Source organism: Numida meleagris, chromosome Z (genome assembly GCF_002078875.1).
Source record: "Numida meleagris isolate 19003 breed g44 Domestic line chromosome Z, NumMel1.0, whole genome shotgun sequence".
In the NCBI taxonomy this organism is placed as follows: Eukaryota; Metazoa; Chordata; class Aves; order Galliformes; family Numididae; genus Numida; species Numida meleagris.
The window spans coordinates 45,694,769-45,719,465 of record NC_034438.1 but is presented as its reverse complement, the minus strand read 5'-3'; the positions used below and the strand labels follow the sequence as shown (position 1 = coordinate 45,719,465).

The window sequence follows — 24,697 nt, the reverse complement described above, 5'->3', positions numbered from 1 at the left end:
GTGGCTCTTGCACAGCTGCTTTGAAGAGGAAAACAGCAACAAGCTTCTAAAAGCAAGTGGTCATAAAGGCATCCTACCACAGACTTATTCTCAAAAACATAGCTCTATTCTTCCTCTCTGCAAGTTAATCATACTCCCACCAAACCTTTCCTAAGTGTTTTCAACCAAAAGAGCTGGATCAGTGTAGCTGTAGTGCCTTTGGAAGGAAAAATGAGTAAAGGATCCCAGATCTAATCAACTCAAACACTGGACAGTTAAAACACCAATCAACATTCTCTGGGCCACATTTTTGAAATGTAAAATCTTTGTGCAGAGATTTTCTGAACAAAACAACACAACAGTTATTTCCATCTGACAGAACAAAACTGTGAAATCATATCATCACAGCAAATCAAACAATCCCAGTTGGTTTCACTTATGTAAATGTAGCTATTTGTGACAACAAATACATTCACCTTATCAACACTGAACTTCAGCAACAAAAACAAACAGTAAGCACACAGAAATGCATGAGCATTTGTATGTATACATTCCAAAGAAAAAACAGTAAAAAAAAAAGTAAAAAGAAAAAGTTTATCTAGTCTATTTTTATCATGCACAAAGACAATACAAAAAGAGAACTAAACATCTCCAAATCTCATTCCTTCAGCTTATTAAAATACACTAGAACTCTAATGTGAAACATGCATATCATATTAAAGTGTTTATCTCTTTGTCATTGGACAGTTGGACTGGATGATCTTAGAGGTCTTTTCCAACCTTGGTGATTCTACGAGGCAGTCAGCCCTTAAATGAGGCCTAAGAGGGATAGAGCCTGGCTCCACCCCTTCCAGTCACACAGGTGAATTGGCTTCACCTGTGCTCCCAGGGCTGACTGGGTCTTTCCTCCAGGTGCTCAGTCAGTGGTTCAGGCTATGACTCAGCAGTTCCCATACAGTATCTGAATGCAATAAAAAACAAACTCATAGATGATTACATTTGGAAGACATATGAGGGTTCTTGTGAAAGATAACAGCAGTAGTATTTAAGCTACCGGCATGAACAGGTATATCACTAGTAAGTGGTGGTGGGTCACGTGAAAGGTTAATGTGTTAGTCATAAATACTGGTAACAAGGTGAAAAACAATAAAGAGAAATGTGTTCTTACTACTTAGGTGTAACAATGATGAATCTGAGAAACACTGAAAGTTAGACATCCTATAAAAACAACAGAATAAATTATTCAGGTAAGCTGAATAGCAATATGTGTTGATAAACCAAAACACTGCAAATTGAAAAGAAATAAAAAGATATAAATAAATACAATGAATATCAACAGGTAAGCTTCAAAGTTTCATTTTTTTAATTGCATCTTTTGAAGGAAAAGAGTTAATTCTGCCGAGCAGTTATATTTTTACAAAGCTCAGCAGAGCTATGTGTTCACAATCTTTTAAAAACGCATTTAAAATTCACCTTATAAAAACTAAGCAAAATAATAGTGGACTGATGTTCACTTAGTTTTTGTAAATGGAAAAGTTAAATATTTAAGAGTGGAATGGACACCCTTTGTATTGTGTGAGGAATATCATCTATGCTTTAGGAGTACGTAAAGAATGTCTTTATCCCTACTGCATATTTTTAAATCAAAAGGATTTAATTTAACTAACAAGAAAAAGCGCTCCAATAGGTGTAACACTAGGGTGTTCAGAGAAAAAAAAATTACAATCTCTAACCAGAAAGCATCCATGTTCAGAGACATATTTTCTTTAGAGCTCCAAGTCTGAACTCTAAACACCTACAAAGAAATGTAAAAAACATTCCTTTCAAGAGAGTGTCCATATGGCTTGTGTAGATATATCAGGGAGATGTTCAACTGCCCAGAACTGTTCATAAAAGCAAGATGACACAGAAAGGCTCTGCTCTGCTTCTTCATAACCATTCTGAAGAAGATTAAAAATCTATGGCTAATTTTAGGAGCATTTAAAATACCTAAGAGAAGTATCCACATGTCACCTGTTTTAAAATTTTTGCTCTTCTATTACACAGTTTTACAAAAAGAAATACAATCAACTTCCAAACACCAGAAAAGCAGTTACTAAAGATCCATCAGGGATTTTTTAAGTAATCCTAGTTAGAGTACAAAGCAGTTTGTCCAGCTCCTGTACAAATGGAAAAGTTCCCTGGATTAAACCCACAGAAGTGTGAAAGTTGAAATCTGTGATTTCTGAAAATGAATACAAGGCAGCTGCAAGGTTTGTCATTGTGTTAAATAAAGTAGGTAAAACAATTTGAGAAAGAGACACAGAAGGAAGTAACTATAACAAATCACATCTCTAAGGCAACGTCCCTCTCATTACAGGTCTAAATTCAGACTGCAGTAAACAAGCATCTCATCTATTAGTAGTGTAAATGAAATAAATGGAAATTGTGAAAAACTGTAAATATTCTTTCCATTTTCTCTCGCCCCTCTTCACTGTAATAAAGCCAAAGCAAAAATGTGCACGACTCATGACAGCAGTGCTTAGCAGAAGTCAAATGAAGATGCTATGAAGGTTCTATTCATCTACATATAAAAGAGAGATGTCTGATTGTACTATAGTTTCAAAGACCACAGAAAGAATATTTAAAAATAGAAGTGTGACAGATCCTTGTTAAAAACAAAGATCAGGTATCTCTCAAAACCATAAGTATAAAAGGAATTTAGAGATGGCAATAAAGAGAAAGCTATTATATTTGGAGAACTTCATTTCTTCTGAGGCTTCACATTTTTATAGTTAAAATATCTACATGTCAAAGCAATGCAGTATCGCAGAATCATAGAATTATTAAGGTTGGAAAAGACCTCTAAGATCATCTGGTCCAACCCCCACACTCATCTCCACCATGCTCACCAATGATGTCCCTCAGTGCCATATCCACATGGTTCCTGAGCTCCTCCAGGGACTGTGACACCACCAGCTTCCACAGGCAGCCCATTCCAGTTCCTGACTACTCTTTTGGAGAAGAAATTTTTCCTAACATTCAACTGAAACTCCCCTGGCACAATTTATGGCCAACTCCCACATTGCCACAACCTCCTTTCAGGTGGTTGTAGAGAGTGATAAGGTCTCTCTGAGCCTCCTCTTCTCCAGGCTAAATAATCTCAGTTCCCTCAAGCACTCCCCAAAAGACTCGTGCTCCAGACCATTTGCAGCTTCACTGTCCTTCTCCAAACACGCTTCAGGACCTCAATGTCTTTACTGTAGTGAGGGGCCCAAAACTGAGCACAGTATTTGAGGTGTGGCCTCATCAGTGCTGAGTAGAGAGATCACCTCTCTGCTCCTGCTGGCAACACCATTTCTGATTCAAGCCAGGATGTCACTGGCATTCTTGGCCACCTGGGCACACTGCTAGCTCATGTTCACCTTAGCGTCAACCAACACCTCCAGGTTACGAAAACCCACCACTTCTGAAACAACATCTGTCAAGAGGAACATAATAAGAGGACGCATTAGAATGTACTCATCTTGAAACCTGAATGAAGTCCAGATTCAAAAAGTATTCAGCAACTCATAGTTTCTACTCCAGAAAGACAAGTCTTAAACCATCCTTTTTGTATAGGTATATTAATCCTAAGCCGCACCACTCAGACTTTTAAACTGCATCTTACATCTTTTAAAATAATTAAATGAGAAGTAGCTCATGTTTTTTCCAAGATCATACATTTTTAAGCAAATCAACCAAAGCTATGGAAATACGTATAAATGAGCATTGATTAACTATCTTCCTTAGACCTAGACGCGCACCTTTTCAATGAACAATCACAAGTGCAGTTTTCAGTGTGGAGAAGTACTAATTTTACCAGCAAGTATAGCTTCATTTTAATTTGGTGGTGTTATCATGCAAAGCAGAGAACAGAGAAGAATAGGGCTGAGAAAGACATTAAAAAAATAGTGCCTCACAATTTTAAAACCATTCAGACATTCACCTATTAGTAGTTTAGACCATGCTTCTGCATTTGATTATTACAATGTTATTCAAGTCAGGGTCAAATGTATTACCAGAGATATATGACGTACTATTTCTCCAAAGTCTACTGCACTGTTAAAGTAGGTTTTAGATGGGCTGGATGTTATTGTTCTCAAATAAAACCAGATATCCTCACTTAGTTAAAATCGTGCACATCTCCAGAAACATACCAGGATGTATAAATAATACTACTAGCTGGCCCATGTTCTCCATCTTATTCTCTTTATAAATCATGTGTCTGCTTTTTCTGCTTTTTACAAATTTCATATGATTCTGTCCAGTTTTCACTAACCAATTTACAATTAGCTACAATTGATTAATTGTCAACTTCTTTAAACATTTTTGTCTTTTAGGCACATTTGAATATCTACAAATTTTTACTTTACATATGGAAACTTTAGGACCTGCATCAGATTCAAAACAAATAAGCAAACAAGAAAAACATGGGAGGCTTTAAAAACATTTCCAGAATATTTTTCATTGTTTTTTTTTTGAGTAACGCAGCTTAAAGAAGTTGACTTTCCTCAGCTGCCAGCAATCACCTCCATTAGACATTAACTTTTGAGCAGGAAGCTGGACTAGACAACCTCCTGAGGCTTGCTTGCAGCTTGAATTGCTGTATGTGAATTTCATGGAAGACAAATGGGTCAACAAACAACCATTTCAGAAACAAAACCTGTTTTCTTTCATGTTTTTCTTCTCCATTTAAAATTCTGTGCAGCATAAATCAGGAACATGGTACAAAGTGGTCTTTTATTTCATGCCTCACTTAGAACTAAAATACAAATTTGATCCAAATGTATTGAAGGAGAAGCCAAAAATAATGCCTTACATGCTCAACATTTGCATATCTTTACATAACAAAGAGTAGTTCCTGCCTATAGAGATAGAAAGCATAATGCAGCAACTAAGAGTTTTAAAAGTTACCAAACAATTTAGTCAGCTGCAAAGAAAAAACATGGGAAGAATTTTTGTACACAATTGTTTCTCAGCAATCTGATACCCTGATTAAAAAAAAAAAAAAAGAATTAAGAGAATTACAGAATAATCCAAGTTGAGAAGGACCAATAAAGACCATCGATCAAGTCCAGCTCACAGCTCCACACAGGACCACCCAAAATTCAAACCTTGTGTCTGAGAGTTGTGCAAACACTCCCTGAACTCCTGCAGCTCGGGGCCGCACCCACTGCCCTCTGGTGAAGAACCTTTCCCTAACCCCCACCTGCCCCTCCCCTGACACAGCTCCATGCCGTTCCCTCGGGCCCTGTCGCTGTCACACAGAGCAGAGCTCAGCGCTGTCCTGCCACTCCCTGTGAGGGGCTGCAGCCGCCATGAGGCCTCCCCTCAGCCTCTTCTGTGCTGGACTGAAAAACCCAGGGACCTCAGCCTCTCCTCATACATCTTCCCTTCCAGACCCTTTGCCATCTTTGTAGCCCTCTGTCAACGGTTTACGGGCGTTAGGCCCGATTCTGTGACAAAGGGGACGGGAGACCCACGGGCCCACGCCCCGGGAAAAGGGAAAAGGGGAAAGGGTAAGGAGATGGCCCTGAGAGCAAAAAACAGCGGCAACAATCTGAGGAGAAACAAACTAATTTACTAAATAAAATATCGGAATGCAAAACAACACACTATAATACAATATAATTACAATTTAAGCTGATAAATCCAATACAATGAGAGAGAATGTCCCAAAATCAAGGTAGGCCTTACTCTACTACCGATGATAAGACGGCTGGAGAGCGAGGTGCTGCCAAGACGAGAGACGGGCGGAAAAAGGGACGAGGTCTCGTGATTTGCAAGTTTTTATACTGCGAGCTTTTATCTTTTCCCTCCGGCTGGAAAATGGTAACAGAGGAGCAAAGTACCGTGGGGAATGTAGTAGTCCTTCTCTTCTGAGGACCAGGTACATTCACTACATGATGTTATGATGTGGAGTACCAATAACTGAAAATCATAAAACCATGACACCCTCCTTTGAGTGCTCTCTAACAGTTTCATGTCCTTATTTATACTGTGACACCCAAACTGCATCTGGTGGTGGAGGTGAGGCTGCACAACACCGAGCAGGGTGGACAACCCCTCTCCTCCTAGTGCTGGGCCTGATGCACCCCAGGGTATGGTTGGCCCTTTGGGCTTGCCAGGGCACCCTGCTGCCTTCCATACAGCTTGTCCTCAGACAGAACCCTCAGATTCCTTTCCACTGAGCTGCTCTCCAGACTCTCATCCCCTAGTATGAACATGTAGCCAGGACTACCCCATGCCAGGTGCAGAATCCAGCACTCAAATCTTGTTAAAATTCATGCAGTTGGTGATTGCCCAGCCCTCTAATTTGTCAAGATCCCTCTTCAAGGCCTCTTTGCCCGAAAAGGAGTCAATAGCTCCTTTCAATTTAGTGTTGTCATCGGCAGGAATGGGTAGGAAGTTTTCACACATACCTCTTCTTTTGTTAAACCGCATAACTTAAGAACTTGAACTTAGTTCCTCACTGACTACTATCCTTTTTAACTCAATTATATGAGCTTTGGAAATATTATACACTACCACTTGCTAAAATCACATTCACTTTCTCGTAAATGAAATGCACCAGCAGCCTGACATTGTTTCCATGACAGTTCAAAGGCTGAATTAATATGCTTCTTCAGAGAATTTTAAAAAATAATAATCTATAGAACTTGAGAGGAAAAATGTACTTACAGTGTTGGCAAGTTCCAAGTAACTTCCTCCAACAGAGCTGCTATAATTTGAGGCCTGAGCTAGAAGCTTCTGCAGAGCAGCTTGTTTAGTCACACTGCTTCCACCATTCTCCAATACCTTCTGTAGTGTAAAATAACTCTGGAGGTCTGGACTCTGAAGGTCTCTTGCTCCTGAATCATACTCCCAGCTTTCTCTGGCTCCTGATAAGGCACCTAAAATGCAGAAATTAAAAACTGTTCTAATATGGGCTATGTGTAGAGAACGTATCAATCAGCCAGCTTGCCTTCCCAGAAAGAAAACAAGCAAACAGCTCTTCCACCTCATCTTGCACATGCTGACGGTACTAGAGAGGAAAAAGAAGCAGTCAGTGCACAGAACATATGCCATATCACAAGATACAGAAGAAAAAAAAAAAGCATCTGGCAAGCATTATTTAGTAAAGGATAAAAAAAAGTAAATAGTGTAATTTACAATAGCTAAGGACCACAGAAGGAAGAAGCATCAGCAATTCTGTCATGTTTAAAAACAGCATTAGAGAACAAAAGAGGAAAACCATAATTCTTAACTTTTTTTAATAGAATAACAACACAACATATAAATACTCTATTTGTATAGTTTATGACCTTGTTAGTTAGTACTACCTTCTTATTATCTCAGGCTTGCCAGTTACAGTTCAAATTTCAAAAATGCATCGATCACAAGGCATTTCATTAATAATCAATGCAAGACAATGATCATATATCTAGTGACAAACAGTGAATTCTTAAGAGAATCATAGAATGGTTTGGGTTGGAATGGACCTTTAAGATCATCTAGTTCCAACCACCTGCTATAGGCAGGCATACCTCCCTCTAGACCACGTTGCTCACAGCCCCATCCAGCCTGGCCTTGAATGCTTCCATGGAGAGAGCATCCACAACCTCGCTGGGCAACCTGCTCCAGTGTCTCATCACCCTCACAGTAAAGAATTTCTTCCTAATATCTAGTCTAAATCTACCACTTTCCAGTTTAAAACCATTTCCCTTTGTCCTGTCACTACATGCTCATATAGAAAATCCCTCCCCAGCTTTCCTGTAGGCCCCCTTCAGGTACTGGAAGGCCACTATGAGGTCCTCCTGGAGCTGCCTTTTCTCCATGCTGAAGAGCCCCATCTCTCTCAGCCTGTCCTCATAGGAGAGGTGCTCCAGCCCACTGATCATCTTCATAGCCCTCCTATGGACCCACTCCAACAGATGTCCTTGTACAGGGGGCCCCAGAACTGGATGCAGTACTCCAGGTGGGGTCTCACGAGAGCAGTTATTTCAAATAGCTACTTCTCTCTCTTACATAAACATTATAAGCAAGTGTTTACTAATCAGTGTTTATTATTTAATTAGTAAAATGCTAAGGAGAAAGAATAAACTATGTAACAACTAGTAGAGTGCCTTCTCACTCCCTCACCCAAAAAGTTAAAGCTGCAAGAGAGCAGCCAGAAGGGAAGCAAGGTAGCAACAAACATGTTATCTTTAGATCAATATCCTTACTCCCCTGCAAAGCAGACATATCTAACAAACTCACGTAAGAAACTCACAGGTGGTTTTCCTTGCTTATTATTGTAAATCGCTTTTATATTGTAAAAAGAATACACTAGCCACAGAATCATAGAATCATAGAATTAGCTAGGTTGGAAAAGACCTACAAGATCATCCGGTCCAACCATCCACCTACCACCAATAACCCCACTAAACCAGGTCTTTCAACACAACATCTAGATGTTTCTTGAAAACCTCCAGGGACGGTGACTCAACCACTTCCCTGGGCAGCCCGTTCCAGCGTCTGACCACTCTTTCAGAAAAGTAGAATTTCCTCATGTCCAGCCTGAATCTCCCCTGCACAACTTGAGGCCATTTCCCCTTGTCCTGTCACTAGTTACAAGAGAGAAGAAGCCAACCCCCAGCTCACTACAACCTCCCTTCAGGTAGTTATAGAGAGCGATAAGGTCTCCCCTGAGCCTCCTCTTCTACAGACTGAACAACCCCAGCTCCCTCAGCCGCTCCTCATAAGGCCTGTGCTCCAGACCCCTCACCAGCTTCGTCGCCCTCCTCTGAACACACTCCAGGGCCTCTGTGTCTTTCTTGCAGTGGGGGGCACAAAACACAGTACTCGAGGTGTGGCCTCACCAGTGCTGAGTACAGAGGGACAATGACTTCCCTACTCCTACTGGCAACACTATTTCTGATACAAGCCAGGATGCCATTGGCCTTCTTGGCCACCTGGGCACACTGCTGGCTCATGCTCAGCCAAGCATCGACCAACAACCCCAGGTCCATTTCCTCTACACAGTCTTCCAGCCACTCTGCCCCAAGCCTGTAGCATTGCCTGGGGTTGTTGCGGCTGAAGTGCAGGACCCGGCACTTGGTCTTGTTGAACCTCATCCCACTGGCTTCAGCCCAGAGATCCAGCCTGTCCAGATCTCTCTGTAGGGCCTTGCTACCCTCAGGCAGATCGACTCTTCCTGCCAGGTTGGTGTTGTCTGCAAACTTACTGAGAGTGTTGTCAATGCCCTCATCCAGGTCATCAATAAAGATATTGAAGAGGACAGGCCCCAGCACCGACCCCTGGGGAACACCACTCGTGACCAGTCCCCAGCTGGATTTAAATCCATTCACCACCACCCTCTGGGCCCGGCCTTTCAGCCAGCTCCTTACCCAGCAAAAAGTGTACCTAGTCTTTAAGCATTTAAGTAGAAAACATGAAACAAAGAATTACACGTTATACTAATGTAATTAACATGATTATCACAGGTTCTGGAAACAATTTTAAAAAATTCAATTACTTTTATATTGAAAGTATACATATAAGTATATAAGTATATATAGAGTATATCAACTCTAAATTATCTAACTACATGCTGCAAGCTGTCCAACATAGCTGTACTGAGACACCGTTTCCAATAGTCCAACATCCAAAGCACGAATTCATTACATGGTGTGTACTAAGTACAGTGCTACACATCTCTGCCCTCTTGTGGCTACTGTATGCAGCACAGCAGAAAAATCTGCAACCAACAGAACTAAAGCACAGAGATGCCTCAAGATAAAAATACAGGAAATAGACACAAAATTGACAGCATGTTGTATCACACTTGTTTTTACTGAGGTAAATATGGCACTAACAGAGTATGTGCACTGTAAATTTCTGTTTCTTAAAAGACAATTACCTGCAAAAGAGCTCTCATATTCAGCGAATTAACAATATCAGCACTGTTGAAGACACCAGTGGCCTTCATAGTCTGCACTGCCTGCAATTGGATACACTGATTGATAAGGCTCTCAGGAATGACAAATACATATATATATATATATATATATTATTTACAGTACCATGACTGTAATTTTAACCCATCTTTTCATAAAAGCTTAAGCCTGTACTCCCAACTTGAAAGATCTATTCTAAAATTTCTATTCCCCCTTACTCGGGATTTACTAGGTTTGATGCCTCACCAACTGCAAGGCTGTCAGTAATGTCACACAGAGCTGTGTTCTGGTGCTGGCATCATTTCAATGTGCTGATTTCAAAGCAAATGGCATTCCATCTTCTAATAATTAATATTTTGTGTAGAAGTCTCATATATGGCAATAGAGAAGCAGCTGTCTAACATGACTACAGCAATGTTTTTTTGGTTTGGTGAAGGATAACTTTATCAGACTGTGCTGATGGACCTAGAGTTCTTTTGCTCACAAAGCATCAAGACATTATGGCACTGAAGGATCCAGTATATCAGGAAAAGTGAGATACTGTGAGATTAATCTGCAACAGCTTCTCTAATGTGTCTGGTTTGCAAATGGCAAATGTGAAGATAGGTGACAATGTAACACACTACAAGTGCAAACTGGCTCAAGGTCACGTAGTTACACTTCACTGAGTACAGCCTTAACAGCAGAGATCAAAAATCTGATCACTGTTTTCCATTAGGTATCGGTGACATTTAGTTACTTAAACACTTTTGAGCGACTAAGATAATACATATATAATTTATGTATACACTGAACACAGCTCAGAGTTTCTGGGAGAAATTTAGTTCTAGAGTCTGGTGATTTTTCTTCCGAGTGGGTGAAGACTGAATTAGTCTCTGTTCAAGCATTAGCCCCTGGTCTCTAAAAGTATTTCAAAAAGCCAATGACTATGTTAGCAAATGCCAAATAATTTGGTTTAAACACTTTCCTCATACTTCAGCACATGTATAAAACAATTCCTGGAGATACAGTCCATCTGAGTCCACCATCTCATTTCACAAAACTGATGCCCAGAAAAGCATAGGGTAATCAATGAGCAGATTTTTTTTCTTCTTCCACTTCCATTTCAGTTCATATTCAAAATTCTGATTGACTTACTGAATCTTTCTCTATTCAAAAAGTATTATTTTACTCTAAGAGTGTCTATTTTTCAGTTGTTTTTTGTTGTTGCTGTTGTTGTTGCTAATCTTTAATTCAATTGGTGCAGTAAATTCTGAGGAATCTCTTTAAGGTTGGGCCTGCTGGATCACTATCTAGTTCTCGTTCCTCTCACCACCACTTGTATTTGGCTTGATGAACACTGATAAAAGATATTGTGTTACACTTTATTATTTCATCCTCTTTCACCTTAGGATTGGAAGATAAGATAAAAACCTCTATGCAAACTAGCCACAGCTATACCCCACCCTGATTCAGAATGCATAGGAGAAATCTGTTTCAAGAAATTAGACGGAAGAGGAAAACTGAACTAAACCAGTCGGTTTTGCTCTAAAATGGAAAGGCCTTGTCTTCACCAGAAAAATGCATTTGATACCTTTGACATTTTTTGTATTTACTATTTTCTGAATGCCTAGAAGAACAAAAAGCCTCAAAACAAACCAAGACAATGCCAACACAAGTGAATATACATGAAAAAAGCTTAAGCAGCATTTTATATTATACATAATCTGAAAGTTTCACAGCATTACAGAGATCACAAAAATATTCATCAATATCAGAAATGATCTTATATAACAATATGTTTGGCATGAAAATACAAAGAACAGATGGAAAGAGAAGTCAAGATTTGAAAGATTAAAAAATATTTCTTACCTTTAAGAATAACAAAACGTTTAGAATAGACAAGAATGCTCTTGTAGCTGATACCCCGTAAAATATTCTCCATTTATGTTTGTTAATGCACACGGAATGCTCCTGCACAGGTTGAGGTGCAGTACTTGTGCAGTTTGCTCACAGTTTGACTGTCCTATGTCCCTGAACCAGTTACAACGTTTTCATTTTCTACCACTGTATTATTTCAAATCATCACAAAATCTCATTTCAGGGTCACAGCAGTATCCTCAACATTAAAAAATTCAGAATTTAACAAGTCTGGAATTCTGTGCAGCCAGATTGACTGTAAGATATAACAAGAGGGTAAGCATGGGAAATACTTAACAGTATTTTCTAAAGAAATTAGAAGAATAGCTCAAGACTTAACTCTCACTTCCTCAAGTAATGCTAGCATCTGTTTCTTCAGCCTTTAGTTTTTTATTTTTTCCCACCATATTACATGTTTTTCAAAGCAGATCTTTACCAAGTATAAAAACTATCCAAAATCTTAAGAATGAAACTCAATGCCTACTAGAAAATTATGAAAGATAAAAGAATGAGCTTGACAAGAATAAAATCATGAAGTAGACTGAAATCAAAGTTTGCAACAAGTAACTCATTCATTATCAAGTCTTGAGAAAGTACAACAGTTAGTGATGCACCTAATGTAAAAAAAAAAGGTTTATCTCCTTACAATTTTCCAGCAATACAGTTGTGTGGATGAACAAGCAGGGCTTGTTAAACCAGCAGCCCAAACCATGCAGATTAACAAATACTCATGTAGTTTCAAACGAAATACCTTCTTTAAATTTATTTCAGTTCCTGCAAAAATGTTCATCCTCATTTCAATGTTTAGCAGCAGACTGGCATTAATCATATCAGAAATGGTATCAACAGAAGACAAAAAAAGGTCAGTTTCCATGACACCATCACCATGACACCTGTACTTCTACCTGAAATGAAAAACAAGATTATCTTTGAGGGATGGCAACCATTTCCTCTAATAGGTCACAAGAAATGGAATATGAATATTAGTTATGAAACAGCGTGTATACCAAGGTCTCTCACTACCCAGGAGAAATTACCAGCTCCACCTTTTTGGTTTCTCAGTCTTACCAGTTTGCATAGAACGCATCAGCTGGGACAAAAGTGATGAAGTGATGTTGTAATCCAGTTCCACCTTCCACAGATCCATGTCTCACCATTGGAATTCAGTAAAAAAAAAGGATAGCATCAGCTATGCAGTAATGTTACTCTGGCACAGGCCAGAGTTGTTGTGGTGCTATTTTACAGCTGTGTGATGCTAAGCAAGCCAAGGCTCTGGCTCTAGATGCATACTTGTACCTGGAGCAGCTATTCTACTCACCTATTGTAGCAGAAACTATCAAGAAAGGCAGCTTCTCATGTTTCTCTCATAGGCATACTATGCCCAACAGTTTGTCTTGCTTCTCCATTCTCTCCAATTTTTAAAGCAGTTTGGTAATTTTGAAGATATTTGACAGTGCTGTCGAAGTCTAAACTATGCTGAATTTCTCAGTTTGTAGAAGGTACTGAGAAGACAGTGAGCTATAGTACTCCAGCCAAGAAAAATAATGCAGTGTAATGTGATTGCAGGAGGTAACTGGTTAAACACTCGGAGAAAGTGTTGATTGAAATATTAAGCCCATTTGTGGAGTACTGCATTCCACAGTTTCAGTGCAACCGTTTTCTTCGCATCACTGTATTCATCAGATTCAGTTCCATGCAAATTAACTCAAGGCTGAGGAACTGACTGATAGTTCTAAGAATGGCATAATTAATTTTCCCTTTTTAATTTCTATGTAGAACAGATGCAAAAGGAAATGCCTTCCGTGACTGCTGAAGATCTCAGTGACCAAAAACAACCAGTTTGTTATTAATGGTAGATTATTTGTTTAATGATTTCTTTTCTGTAAGAAAAAGTTACATATACTCTCTTGCTTTGCACAAAGGTTGTGATACCAAATGGCTATTTAATAAACTGAATATAGTTAATATAAGTACATAATATCAACTGTATGTGGCCTAACTGACCTGTTAGGCCAAAGTACATATGTATATATTGTAAGTATAATATAAGTACATACTTATAAGCATATATGTACTTATACTCTGGCCTAATAGGTAGTCATGGCTGTTTCAGTTATAAAGACCAAGGGTAAAACTAAGTGTAGTCATTGCATCAGTTTCATGAAACCAATCTGTTGGCAATAACGTGAAACACAGAATTAACGCAAAGTAGAAATAATGATTTCTCAGCTCTAACTGGTCAGCCTCTCTTACCTATAAGGTTAATTTAAGACTGAGTTTCTGCCACACCTTTGATTTATTTTTAGGTTTGATCCATAATTTAATAAATTACTATATCAAATTTTCAGTAAAGAGAACAGGGGAGTTGACTCTGAATTAATTACTGACGACTAACCAACAGCTAAAGATTGTGGTCTCTAGTATCTATAACTATTTATCTAGAATATGAAATTGTTTCAATAAGTATACGTAGCTCTCAGTGGGACTGGAAATTCCGCACTTGTCTAAAGGACAAATTTACTCACAAACAGTATCATTTCTTATTCACACTCAGAAAAAACAGGTACTAGAAACAGGTCATCTTTACCATGAGAAAAGTAAAAACAGCAATTTGCTAATTACCTGGAAAGAGCTAGCAAATCTGTACAATATGTAATACAAATAATTATATTTATATCTTTTACTTAAAGATATAAAAACCATGTATAGTTTTTATGTAATGTAAAACCATTAACATGTTCAAGTCATTTCCTGCCCTAGATCATTAGAGGTATAGTTCAGCTGTACTACAGGGGCTTCTTTGACAAGCAATTCAATTCCATCCCTGGACAGATTATTCACATAAATTTAATAATAACCATTATGGCTTTTCAGTCTCCATAACTGAAACAGTTGCCACATATCTGGTCAGTAGCTGACATTCTTCCTGTATTTCCTACGGAAGTGATATATTAAAGTCAGGTTGGCATACAATCATTGCAAGTGTCCAGCAACACTTTCAGAAGTTCGTATTTAATAATTTTTAAGCAATGTTAGAAGAATATTAATGAACAGAGTTCACATTCAGTTTCATCTATGGAAAATTCACTGGTTAGCACTTGCAAATTAAAGCACCCATTGACTTTAATAGTCTGAGAACTGTATTATTAACAATTATTAATAACAGCCTTGATTTGTTCATATCCAAGCAGTGGCAAAAATCGTTCCAATAATTTAAAAGTATCCTTTTTCATGCATTTGAATAAAAGATTAAAATTTCAAATCTAATCCTACACTTTCTTTTTTAGACAAGGATGCAGGTTTGGTTTCATGAGCATATGTATGACGGGTCCTGTACCTTGACTAAAACTGTTACCCAGTTACCTTACCTCTGTACAAGAGAAGAAACATTTGTGGACAAATGTATTGTAATATCGTTATCAACACTAAAAACTGATAGGTGAGACAAAGAAGTTCAACAGTAATTTACCAGTAATTATTTCTTAGGACTATTCTTCTCCAGTTATTTACTTAATACTGCAATAATTAGAGGTTACAAAGAAATTTATTTTTTTTTTGGTAGATATATTCATCCATTTTTGCATTCTTTGTAAAGAAACTGACCAGCTACAAGAAAAGCCTGCACACAACGCTGCGTGAGTGGTAATCTCTGTACAATCCCAACTTGCAATACAGCGTGTCCATCAGAGAAGCTGTGTTGTCTGCTTCAGAGCACCAGGACCCCTGCTGCTCAGTGGCAGTCAAATTGAATTTTGAATCTGTGCAGTTTATGCATCCTATATAGATACACAATAAAAGTTTTTAAGGAATACCAGTAGCTGATATATTAGAATCACAGAATCATTAAGGTTGGAAAAGACCTCTAAGATACTACATAGAAAAGTCCTATAAACTACCTTTGAAAGTAATGGTTATGACAAAAGTGTTCCCTGTCAGAATAAACACACACACAAAACCTACAAAGTTTATATATTTGAATTTGCACCTATATAATTTCTCCTGTTTTAAACAATGTCTAGAAAGCAATAATAAGCTGGTTGATGTAATACTCCTTGATCCACTTGAAGAGCACATGCGTGAGGTCTTGAAGACATGAAAGACATGTAAGTAAATACAGATTATAATTCAAGCTTGACTGCAGATATAATTCCTTGGCTATCATTACATTCATACTCAGTGCACTGTAATGTATCACAGAGATACATGGCAGTGGTGTTTCCTTGCCTGCCTAAAAAAGTATCTGTAGAAATCTTGGCTAGTGCTGCCACAATGGTTTACTTTTACAACCAAATAAAAACATGATGCATTGTGAATCCTCATTATTATTTTCTCCCACTCTCTTCATAAGAGAATGTCTCCATATGTTCTCCAACTACTGCAAAGTCCTAAAGACTCTGCAAGAGTCAGTGCAGCACAAGTACAGAAACCATGAAGTCTCCGTAGGCTTGAAGGTCAGGCTTCATCAGCACAAAGCAGAATAGACCAAGGCATGAAATCTGGAATTATTCAAGATTTAACTTTAAAAAAAAATATGAAGAGAAATATTAATTCATTCATCAACTTTAAAATGTATTAAATTATCTTCATACAATCAGAAGATGCTAGAAAACAGGAGAAAAAGAGTAGAGATTGAACTATGTGCATTACCAAATTTGAATGTTTGTCATACGAGTTTGGGACAGCAATTAATAAGACTTCTTTGTGGGATACATTTTGAGACTGTAATAATACAGACCTTCGCCTGGTAAAGTTTAGGCTCAATCTTTTAATTACCATAAACCGTAATTATTAAGCTGATCTCTCCAAGAAACAAGAATTTAAAGCCCAAGTTGACAAGAAATGTCTAGAAGCCAAATGGTGGACAGAAAACATGGAAAATGGAACAGCAACAGCGCTAAAAGAATAACCAATATAAGAAAGGAGGTGAAGATAATTACATATATATGAGCTAAGGAATATACACCATTCCTAATCCGATAAAAAAGATATTAGGGGTCATTTTGGTTTTGAGGTGGTGTCTGATACAGCTACTGGAGGTGACAAGCAAAAAGTCAGATGAGGTTTAACAAAAGCAAGTGTAGAGTCTTGAACATGGGAAGGAATAAATACATGTATCAGTACAAGATGGGACATGGCCTGTCGGAGAGGAGCTCTGCAGAGAAGGACCTGGGGGTCCTGGTGAACAACAGGTTGGCCATGAGTCAGCAGAGTGCCCTGAAGGCCAAGAGGGCCAATGGGATTATGGAGTGCATTAAAAGGAGTGTGGCTAGCAGGTGAAGGGAGGTGATCCTCCCTGTCTACTGTGTCCTGGTCAGGACTCACCTTGAGTATTCTGTCCAGTTCTGGGCTCCCCAGTACAAAAAAAGACAGGGATCTCCTGGAAAGAGTCCTGCAGAGGGCCTCAAAGATGATAAGGGGCCTGGAGCATCTCCCCTGTGAGGAAAGGCTGAGTGACATGCGTCTGTTCAGCCTTGAGAACAGAAGACTCAGAGGGGATCTATCTTAAGTGTGGGAGACAAAGGGATATGGCCAACCTCTTTTCAGTGATCTGTGGGGACAGGACAAGGGGAAATGGCCACAAACTGGAGCACAGGAAATTCTGCACCAATATGTGAAAGAACTTTTTTGTGGTGGTGGTGACAGAGCACTGGAATCCAGTGCCCAGGAACCAGGCTGCCCAGGGACGTTGTGGAGTTTCCTTCTCTGGAGATATTCAAGACCCATCTGGATGCCTACCTGTGCAATCTGCTGTAGGGAGCCTGCTTTGGCAGGGGAGATGGACTTGATGATCTCTAAAGGTCCCTTCCAACCACTACAATTCTGTGATTCTGTGTGATTCTGTGATTTATGGTCTGGAAATGCAATTGAGCCCAAGGACTATGAAGATTCAGCATAGTCAGTGATGGAGAATGAGCAGAGAAACTACAGAGTAAGTAACTACAACAAAATATGACTATGAAAATGGTAACAGAGATCAGACAGAGAATAAAAAGTGCTGTGAGACATATCTACTACATTAGGAAGACAAAAAGAAAAGCCAGTGAGCATTAGATGATGGGATGGCAAGGGAAAAGTACAATCAATCTAAAAAGCAAGAAGACATGGAATTCACCAAGGATCCAAAGCAAACAAGCAACATATGAATGTCTGAGACAAGCCACAAACACATGCAAAAAGAGTTACTGTAAGAAAGTTCCACATGAACCCTGTAAAATACAAGCTAAAAACTAAGAACCAACACACACACTTTACATTCTTGGAGGCTGACTACAGAAAAGGAATTGAAGGTCAGTAACATAAAGACCCAGAAAAAAGAGAAACAAACTGTTCAAAAAGATGCATGAAGTAAATCTGAGGATAAAAAAGAACAAAACATGTTTCTAACTTAATTTAGGACACATACAAAAAAAGACAATTAGAATCAAAACGGAAAGCAAGGCTGCACATTTTTTGCTGTTCACAGGACTCTGTTTAGCCAAAACATCAAAATGCATACAATTATTTGCTATAACTTGAGCTTGCCATAATTTATGTTTCATAACACTGTTAAGGTTTGAAACATAGCACAGTTAAGTTGATCTTCTCCTTGAAGACACATGTTTAATTCATTTAAATGAGCAGCCAAATCCATCAAAAATGCAAAATCTGTGAGCCATTTTTCATCTTCACATTCTGGCATAAATTTTCCCTTTGATTCCATAAAGGACTTGATTTCATTTTGCAAATTCTAAAATCTTTTTAGCATTTTACCCCAACTTAGTCACCTCCCTTTGGAAAAGTAAATGATGTCCCCATAATCAGCATCCATACTGTTAAGGATGTCCTGGAATTAGCAACGATTCAGTCCCTTGGACTATACCAAATTCATAGCTTTGAAGACTATTTGCATGACATTATTATTTTTAAAGCTTTCACATTAGAAAGATGACATCCGTCGCCCTTCCCCTGTCCACCAATGCTGTCACTCCATCATAGAAGGCCACCAGATTGAGATAAAGAGGTGATCCAAGACAGCCTGCATGGCTTCACCAAGGGCAGATCTTGCCTGACCAATCTGGTAGCCTTCTATGATGGAGTGACAGCATCGGTGGACAGGGGAAGGGTGACGGATGTCATCTTTCCGGACCTCTGCAAAGCCTTTGACACGGTCCCTCACCACATCCATCTCTCTAAATTGGAGAGGTATGGATTTGAAGGATGGACTGTGCAGTGGATTAAGAATTGGTTGGCTGGACACAGCCAAAGGGTTGTGATCAATGATTCTATGTCAACGTGGAGGCCGGTCACAAGTGGTGTCCCTCAGGGCTCGGTCTTGGGACCGGTGCTCTTCAACATCTTCATCAATGACACAGATGATGGAATCGAGTGCACCCTCAGCAAGTTTGCAGATTTGCAGACACCAAGCTGAGCAGTGCAGTTGATACACTGGAGGGAAGGGAAGCCATCCAGAGGGAACTGGACAGGCTGGACAAGTGGGCCCATGTGAACTTAATGAGGTTTAATAAGGCCAAATGCAAGGTGCTGCACTTGGGCAGGGGCAATCCCAGGTATTTATGCAGACTGGGGGAAGAACTCCTTGAGAGCAGCCCTGCAGAAAAGGACTTGGGGATCCTGGTGGACGAAAAGCTGGACATGAGCCAGCAGTGTGCACTAGCAGCCCAGAAGGCCAACTATGTTCTGGGCTCCATTAAAAGAGCAGTGGCCAGCAGGGAGAGGGAAGTGATTGTCCCACTCTACTCCGCTCTTGTGAGGCCCCATCTGGAGTACTGCGTCCAGGCCTGGGGGCCCCAGCACAAGAAACACGCAGAGCTCTTGGAGCGAGTTCAGAGGAGGGCCACCAAGATGATCAGAGGGCTGGAGCAACTCTCCTATGAGGAAAGGTTGAAGGAACTGGGCTTGTTTAGCTTGGAGAAGAGAAGGCTACGGGGAGACCTCACTGTAGCCTTCCAATACTTGAAGGGAGTGTGTAAACAGGAGGGGGTACAACTGTTTACATGGGTGGATAGTGATAGGACAAGGGGGAATGGTTTTAAACTAAGACAGGGGAGATGTAGGCTAGATGTTAGGAGGAAGTTTTCCACTCAAGAGGGTGGTGATGCACTGGAACAGGTTGCCCAGAGATGTTGTGGATGCCCCATCCCTGCAGGCATTCAAGGCCAGGCTGGATGTAGCTCCGGGCAGCCTGGTCTAGCTGTTGGCAACCCTGCACACAGCAGGGGGTTGAAGCTAGATGACCATTATGGTCTTTTTCAACCCAGGCCATCCTATGATTCTAAGATAAATTTTCTTGATGTACAATACGTGACATTTCACCAAACATCGCGCTGCTGGTGGCAACTGCATCATCTTCTATCAATTTTATATTTTTACCAACCATCTCCTGAGCGCCATCAGTAGCTATTACTAGATATCGGGAGAAATTATATCTGCCACACTTTCCAAACATTGCTTAGATTTGCTACCATGTAGCTGCCTTTTATAACAGAGTCCATTTGAGTTTTGACTTTTTTAAAGATTTTCTTGAGATGACTTTTTTTTAGTTCCACTGTGTTGTCTTTAGAAAGCATTCTTTGATGTATATTGAATTTGGCAGTATGTTTCTGCATTTAATGTCTTTTCAAATTATAATCTTTGAAAACTGACATGCTTTTCTTACATGTTAAGCATACTGCCATATTATTTGTCTTGAGAAAAAAAGTACTAATATGTCAATTTTTTTCCTTCATCCACAATTTTTCTATGTTCTGTTTTCTTCTGAGATGCCATGAGTCATGTTGAAATAACAGTTATCGGCAATCACTCAACAAGAGGCACAAGCACATGCTACATGCAATACATGCGGGGTTCAATGAGAGTGTGTGTGTGCGACAGATGTGAGAGGGAGAGTCACCCTCCCCTACCCCTGGTTCCAGCCCAGAATGCGCTGATCACACAAAGCTGTTTGGTAGTTGTGAGCAACGGATGCGTGCCTAGGGCCGGGCTGCTTGGCAGGGCAGAGTCGCCACCATGATGGCACAAGGCAAGGGGCAGCCACAGTGCAGCTGTGTTGGGCTGCATGTGGCTCGCAGGCCACAGGTTGGACATACCTGATATACAGTATTTGCAAGATAAAAATATAACCACAACTCCTGTCTTTTCAAGAAAGGTGGTTGTCTTGAGTAACTATGGTTTTTAGAAGAGGAGATTCTTCACACACATTTCTATAAACACCAAATGACATGGACGCATCACTTAAAACAACACTTTAACATATGACGAATTTATGCCAAAGCATATTCTGAAAACTCTTCAGGGAAATTCTGATGCCAAAAAGAATTGTTAGCAACAACCTCAGAGTTTATTGTCTGTTAAACAACATCAGCAGGACATTTAAAAGTCATACCTACCTAAACTGTTATTGCTGCTAGTCGGCCAGGAAGCTATCCTATCTCTTAACTTTTTCTTTTTACAAGAATCATCTGATTTCACAGAAAGCTCCACTTCCTCCTTTCTGATTTCTCGCACCAGCTGCATGCGGCACTGACTAAAATCCTGGAAGGAAATTTTTCCATTTTCATCTGCTCCCAGTTGGTGCATGATCTCAGCAACAGACTCCTCCATGTTCAGCTGGCGGCACACCATCAGCAAGTCATTCCTAAGGATATTTTTAGAGGGAAAATGGGGGTAAGAGAGGGAGAAAAGTGCAAGAAAGATTGGAAAAATGGGAATGGAGAAGAAAAAACAAGAACAATTTAGTTTAGAAGGAATACTAACTCTGTCTAATTTTGAAATGCATAAAGATACAGACATTTAAACCCAATAAGCCAACTACTGTTTTCTATCAATCTGTGACCTGAAGTTGGAAAGAAATTGTAACACAGAAAGACGGAAAAGCAGAAAGATTTCTCCTTAAGGATTAATCTCTATTTTCATGCTATTTTCAACACTTCCACTACCAGAGACACAAGTGGGAGCTGAATCATGCTGCTGATCTTCACAGTAAGGTGACATAGTAAGAAATTAAATCATTATAATTCAGATGGATCAAATGGCAGCTTTGATTCCCGTTTTACTCAGGATAGGCCAAGGAAATCTCTTTTGCTGCTGAACAGCAGTAAGTTAAAGAGGAAAAAGGTATTTAGGGACAAAATCAGAAAAGAGTATTTGGAATAATTGCTTTCAAGCCTATCTCCAAATATCATGACTGCAAAATCCTCTCAAGTAGTTTGCTTGGTCTAATTGTTAAATGAAACTCAAAGCATAGAGGAGGGCAGCACTACATAAAATACTCTGAAACCAAGTGTGAGTGGCTAAAAGACAACTGCAACCAAGTCAACAGGGTAGATACTGAAAGCATATGATATACTTAAAAATGTATACAGTGTGCTCTTAGGATAAATACATATACATACATGTAAACATACTGCCAAAGAACAAACCAGCCAGCAACACTATGGTCAATGTTATTTCCTGTTTTGTGTGAAAAATGAAAGAATCTCAAGAACATATTTTAGGCTTAACTTGAAGTAAAACATCCTCAGCAGAATATGTTCTATTTGTTCCCCATTATTAGAATTGCATTAAGTTTGTTGAAAGAATTCTCAGTAGCAGCAGTTGGTAAAAACCACAATATGAATCTGAAGTTGATGACTAAATAATAGTGAATAAGTGGACTTAATAGACAAACATCTGACATTCTCTAACAATGGCCTTCAGAAAATGTAGGCTCTTTTTGAAGAGACTGTCGTATTAACCTTTTTCAAAATGTAAATCACAAAAAAAGCCACTACCATTCTTGTGCAAACAGAACTTGGCAATTGTAAACCAAGATTGAATAATCTTCCTGAGCATTCCGTGTTACAACTTCTACAGCAACTGAAGGAAGACATACATATATGTCAAAAAACAATCACATTCTAAATAAAATGTGAGTGACAATCTAGATCTCTATCAACAGCTGCCCTATACTATCAAAAACTTCGTGCCCCATTCTCTCCATCTTCAAAGGTTAAAAAAATTACCACCACTTTGGCAGTCTCAACCTTTGCTATTTCTTCCCTTTCATCGTTTTCTTAAATACTTTTTGGTTTGGATTGTGAAATGCTACCACGCTGATTCACACCAGACATAATATTTCATAGCTTGTTTTAAATGTTGCTCATGTTGATCAGAACCTTTCCATAGGAAAAAGGCAAAGGAAATGTGTAATAAAAAATATTATGTGAATTATAGCATATTTAGTATTATTAGTTCAATACAAACACTGAACATCATTCAGAATGTTTCTATGAAAACATCATGACGTACCTAAAGTTCCTGCAGAAACTGCTTCATTAAAATGCACTTAATACAATTGCCTGTAATATGTCAACACCTGTCCATTCTACAGATAAAAGCTATTTGCTGGGTTGAGAATGGTAAGAGCTTCCCCAGCCGATTTTTTTGGCAGAGATTTTTATAATCTAAATGAACTATAACAATATACAACAACAAATGCTATGAGCATGTATTTTAGCGTATATTGCCAGATAGGACAAGAAATTATAATAAGAGAATTAAGCAGCATGCACCAACTCTAAGTGACTGATATTTGTAGTTACAATTTTGGTCAGAGTTTTGTTCTTGTCATTTAACCTGGACAATGAATAAGTAAATAAATAAAACCTAACATGGCTCTGTTCCTTTATTTTAAAAGTTAGGATAACAATACAAACCAATCTCACAAGGATGTTGCAAAGAAAATTAAAGACGACAAAGCATTCAAATTTTCACAGGGGATACAGCTAAGCTATATCTATATTAAAAATTTAAACCAGAGCTAGCCTGAATTCAAATGCCAACAGCTAAATCTGAAATTAACCCCAACTTTAACAACAGTAGTGATGTGGTGGCACTGACTGCAACTGTTTTAGGCATCACTTCAATTCTAGCAACAAATTTAGGAAAAGCCATTTACAAAGGAACTTCTTACACACTTCAAGTTATACATTCTCTTAGACCAGATAAGATACTGTGCTGCACATGGATGGAGTTCAAGGATGGTTTGGACAATGCTTTCAGAAATAGTGCTTGACTTTTGAGTGGTCCTATGTGGAGACCACAGCTGGATTCGATGGTCCTTATGGGTCCACTCCAACTTGAATTATTCCGACTCTACATTTTCAGCCACTAAAAAGGTTTTACGGTGATTTTGCAAGGAAACATTTTATCTTTGCTTATGCAACCTGCAGTTCTACAAGTGACTTTGAAGAAAAGTCAAAAAAATTAAAGATTAGCTCCCTAGAGGCAAACAGAGTTAAAAAAAACAACAAACGTAAGAAAATCCGTTCCATGCAGTTGTGTTATGAGCTGCTTTTGAACACGCTCACACGTTCTGTAGACAGTTTGAAGTATTAATTTTGAAAAGATTGATTTGGAAATGTCCCTCCAATGGAGTATTCAGTAACATCGTTGGGAAGTGAAGCAATAAGAAGTTGTCAATATAAAAAATATACTGGGATTAGATTACTTTTTTCTTTGGTAACAGTATATTTGATTTACTTATCTGGGGTAGCCAGGAGTTTTCAAAGCCTCCTCTGCTGGACATCTACCAGACTGCTGTGTTTCTAGGCCTCACACAGTGCCCTAACTGCTCTGACTCCCTCTGCATTCACAACAAGTCAAACTCCTGACTAATCAAACCATGGAACTGCACCAATTCCCAAGCACTGTCTTTTCTCTGAGCCAACTGTGCACAAACGACCCTGGAAACAGTCTAAGAATTTTTTCCCCCTCCTGATTCGTGTTTGCTATTCATCTGCTACCAAAGAGTACTTACCTAAAATACTTATCTTGCTTTTCAGTTAAGAAGCTACGGGCCCCAGCAACAAAGAAAAAGAGAAAACTCATCTAAACAGATGCTG

The 24,697-nt window shown here is 39.1% G+C and overlaps 1 protein-coding gene across 4 annotated transcripts in view; it reads right to left on the bottom strand.

The window, feature by feature from the left end:
* Positions 1–24,697, bottom strand: part of MCC (mutated in colorectal cancers) — a 204,196-nt gene that overhangs the window by 163,577 nt on the left and 15,922 nt on the right. For all 4 annotated transcript variants that reach the window (XM_021380996.1, XM_021380993.1, XM_021380992.1 and 1 more), the window contains exons 2-3: positions 21,203–21,450; positions 6,682–6,893 (exon numbers count right to left, since the gene is read on the bottom strand). In XM_021380996.1, coding sequence (XP_021236671.1) covers positions 6,682–6,893; positions 21,203–21,450 — 460 coding nt within the window. The remainder of the gene's footprint in view (positions 1–6,681; positions 6,894–21,202; positions 21,451–24,697) is intronic.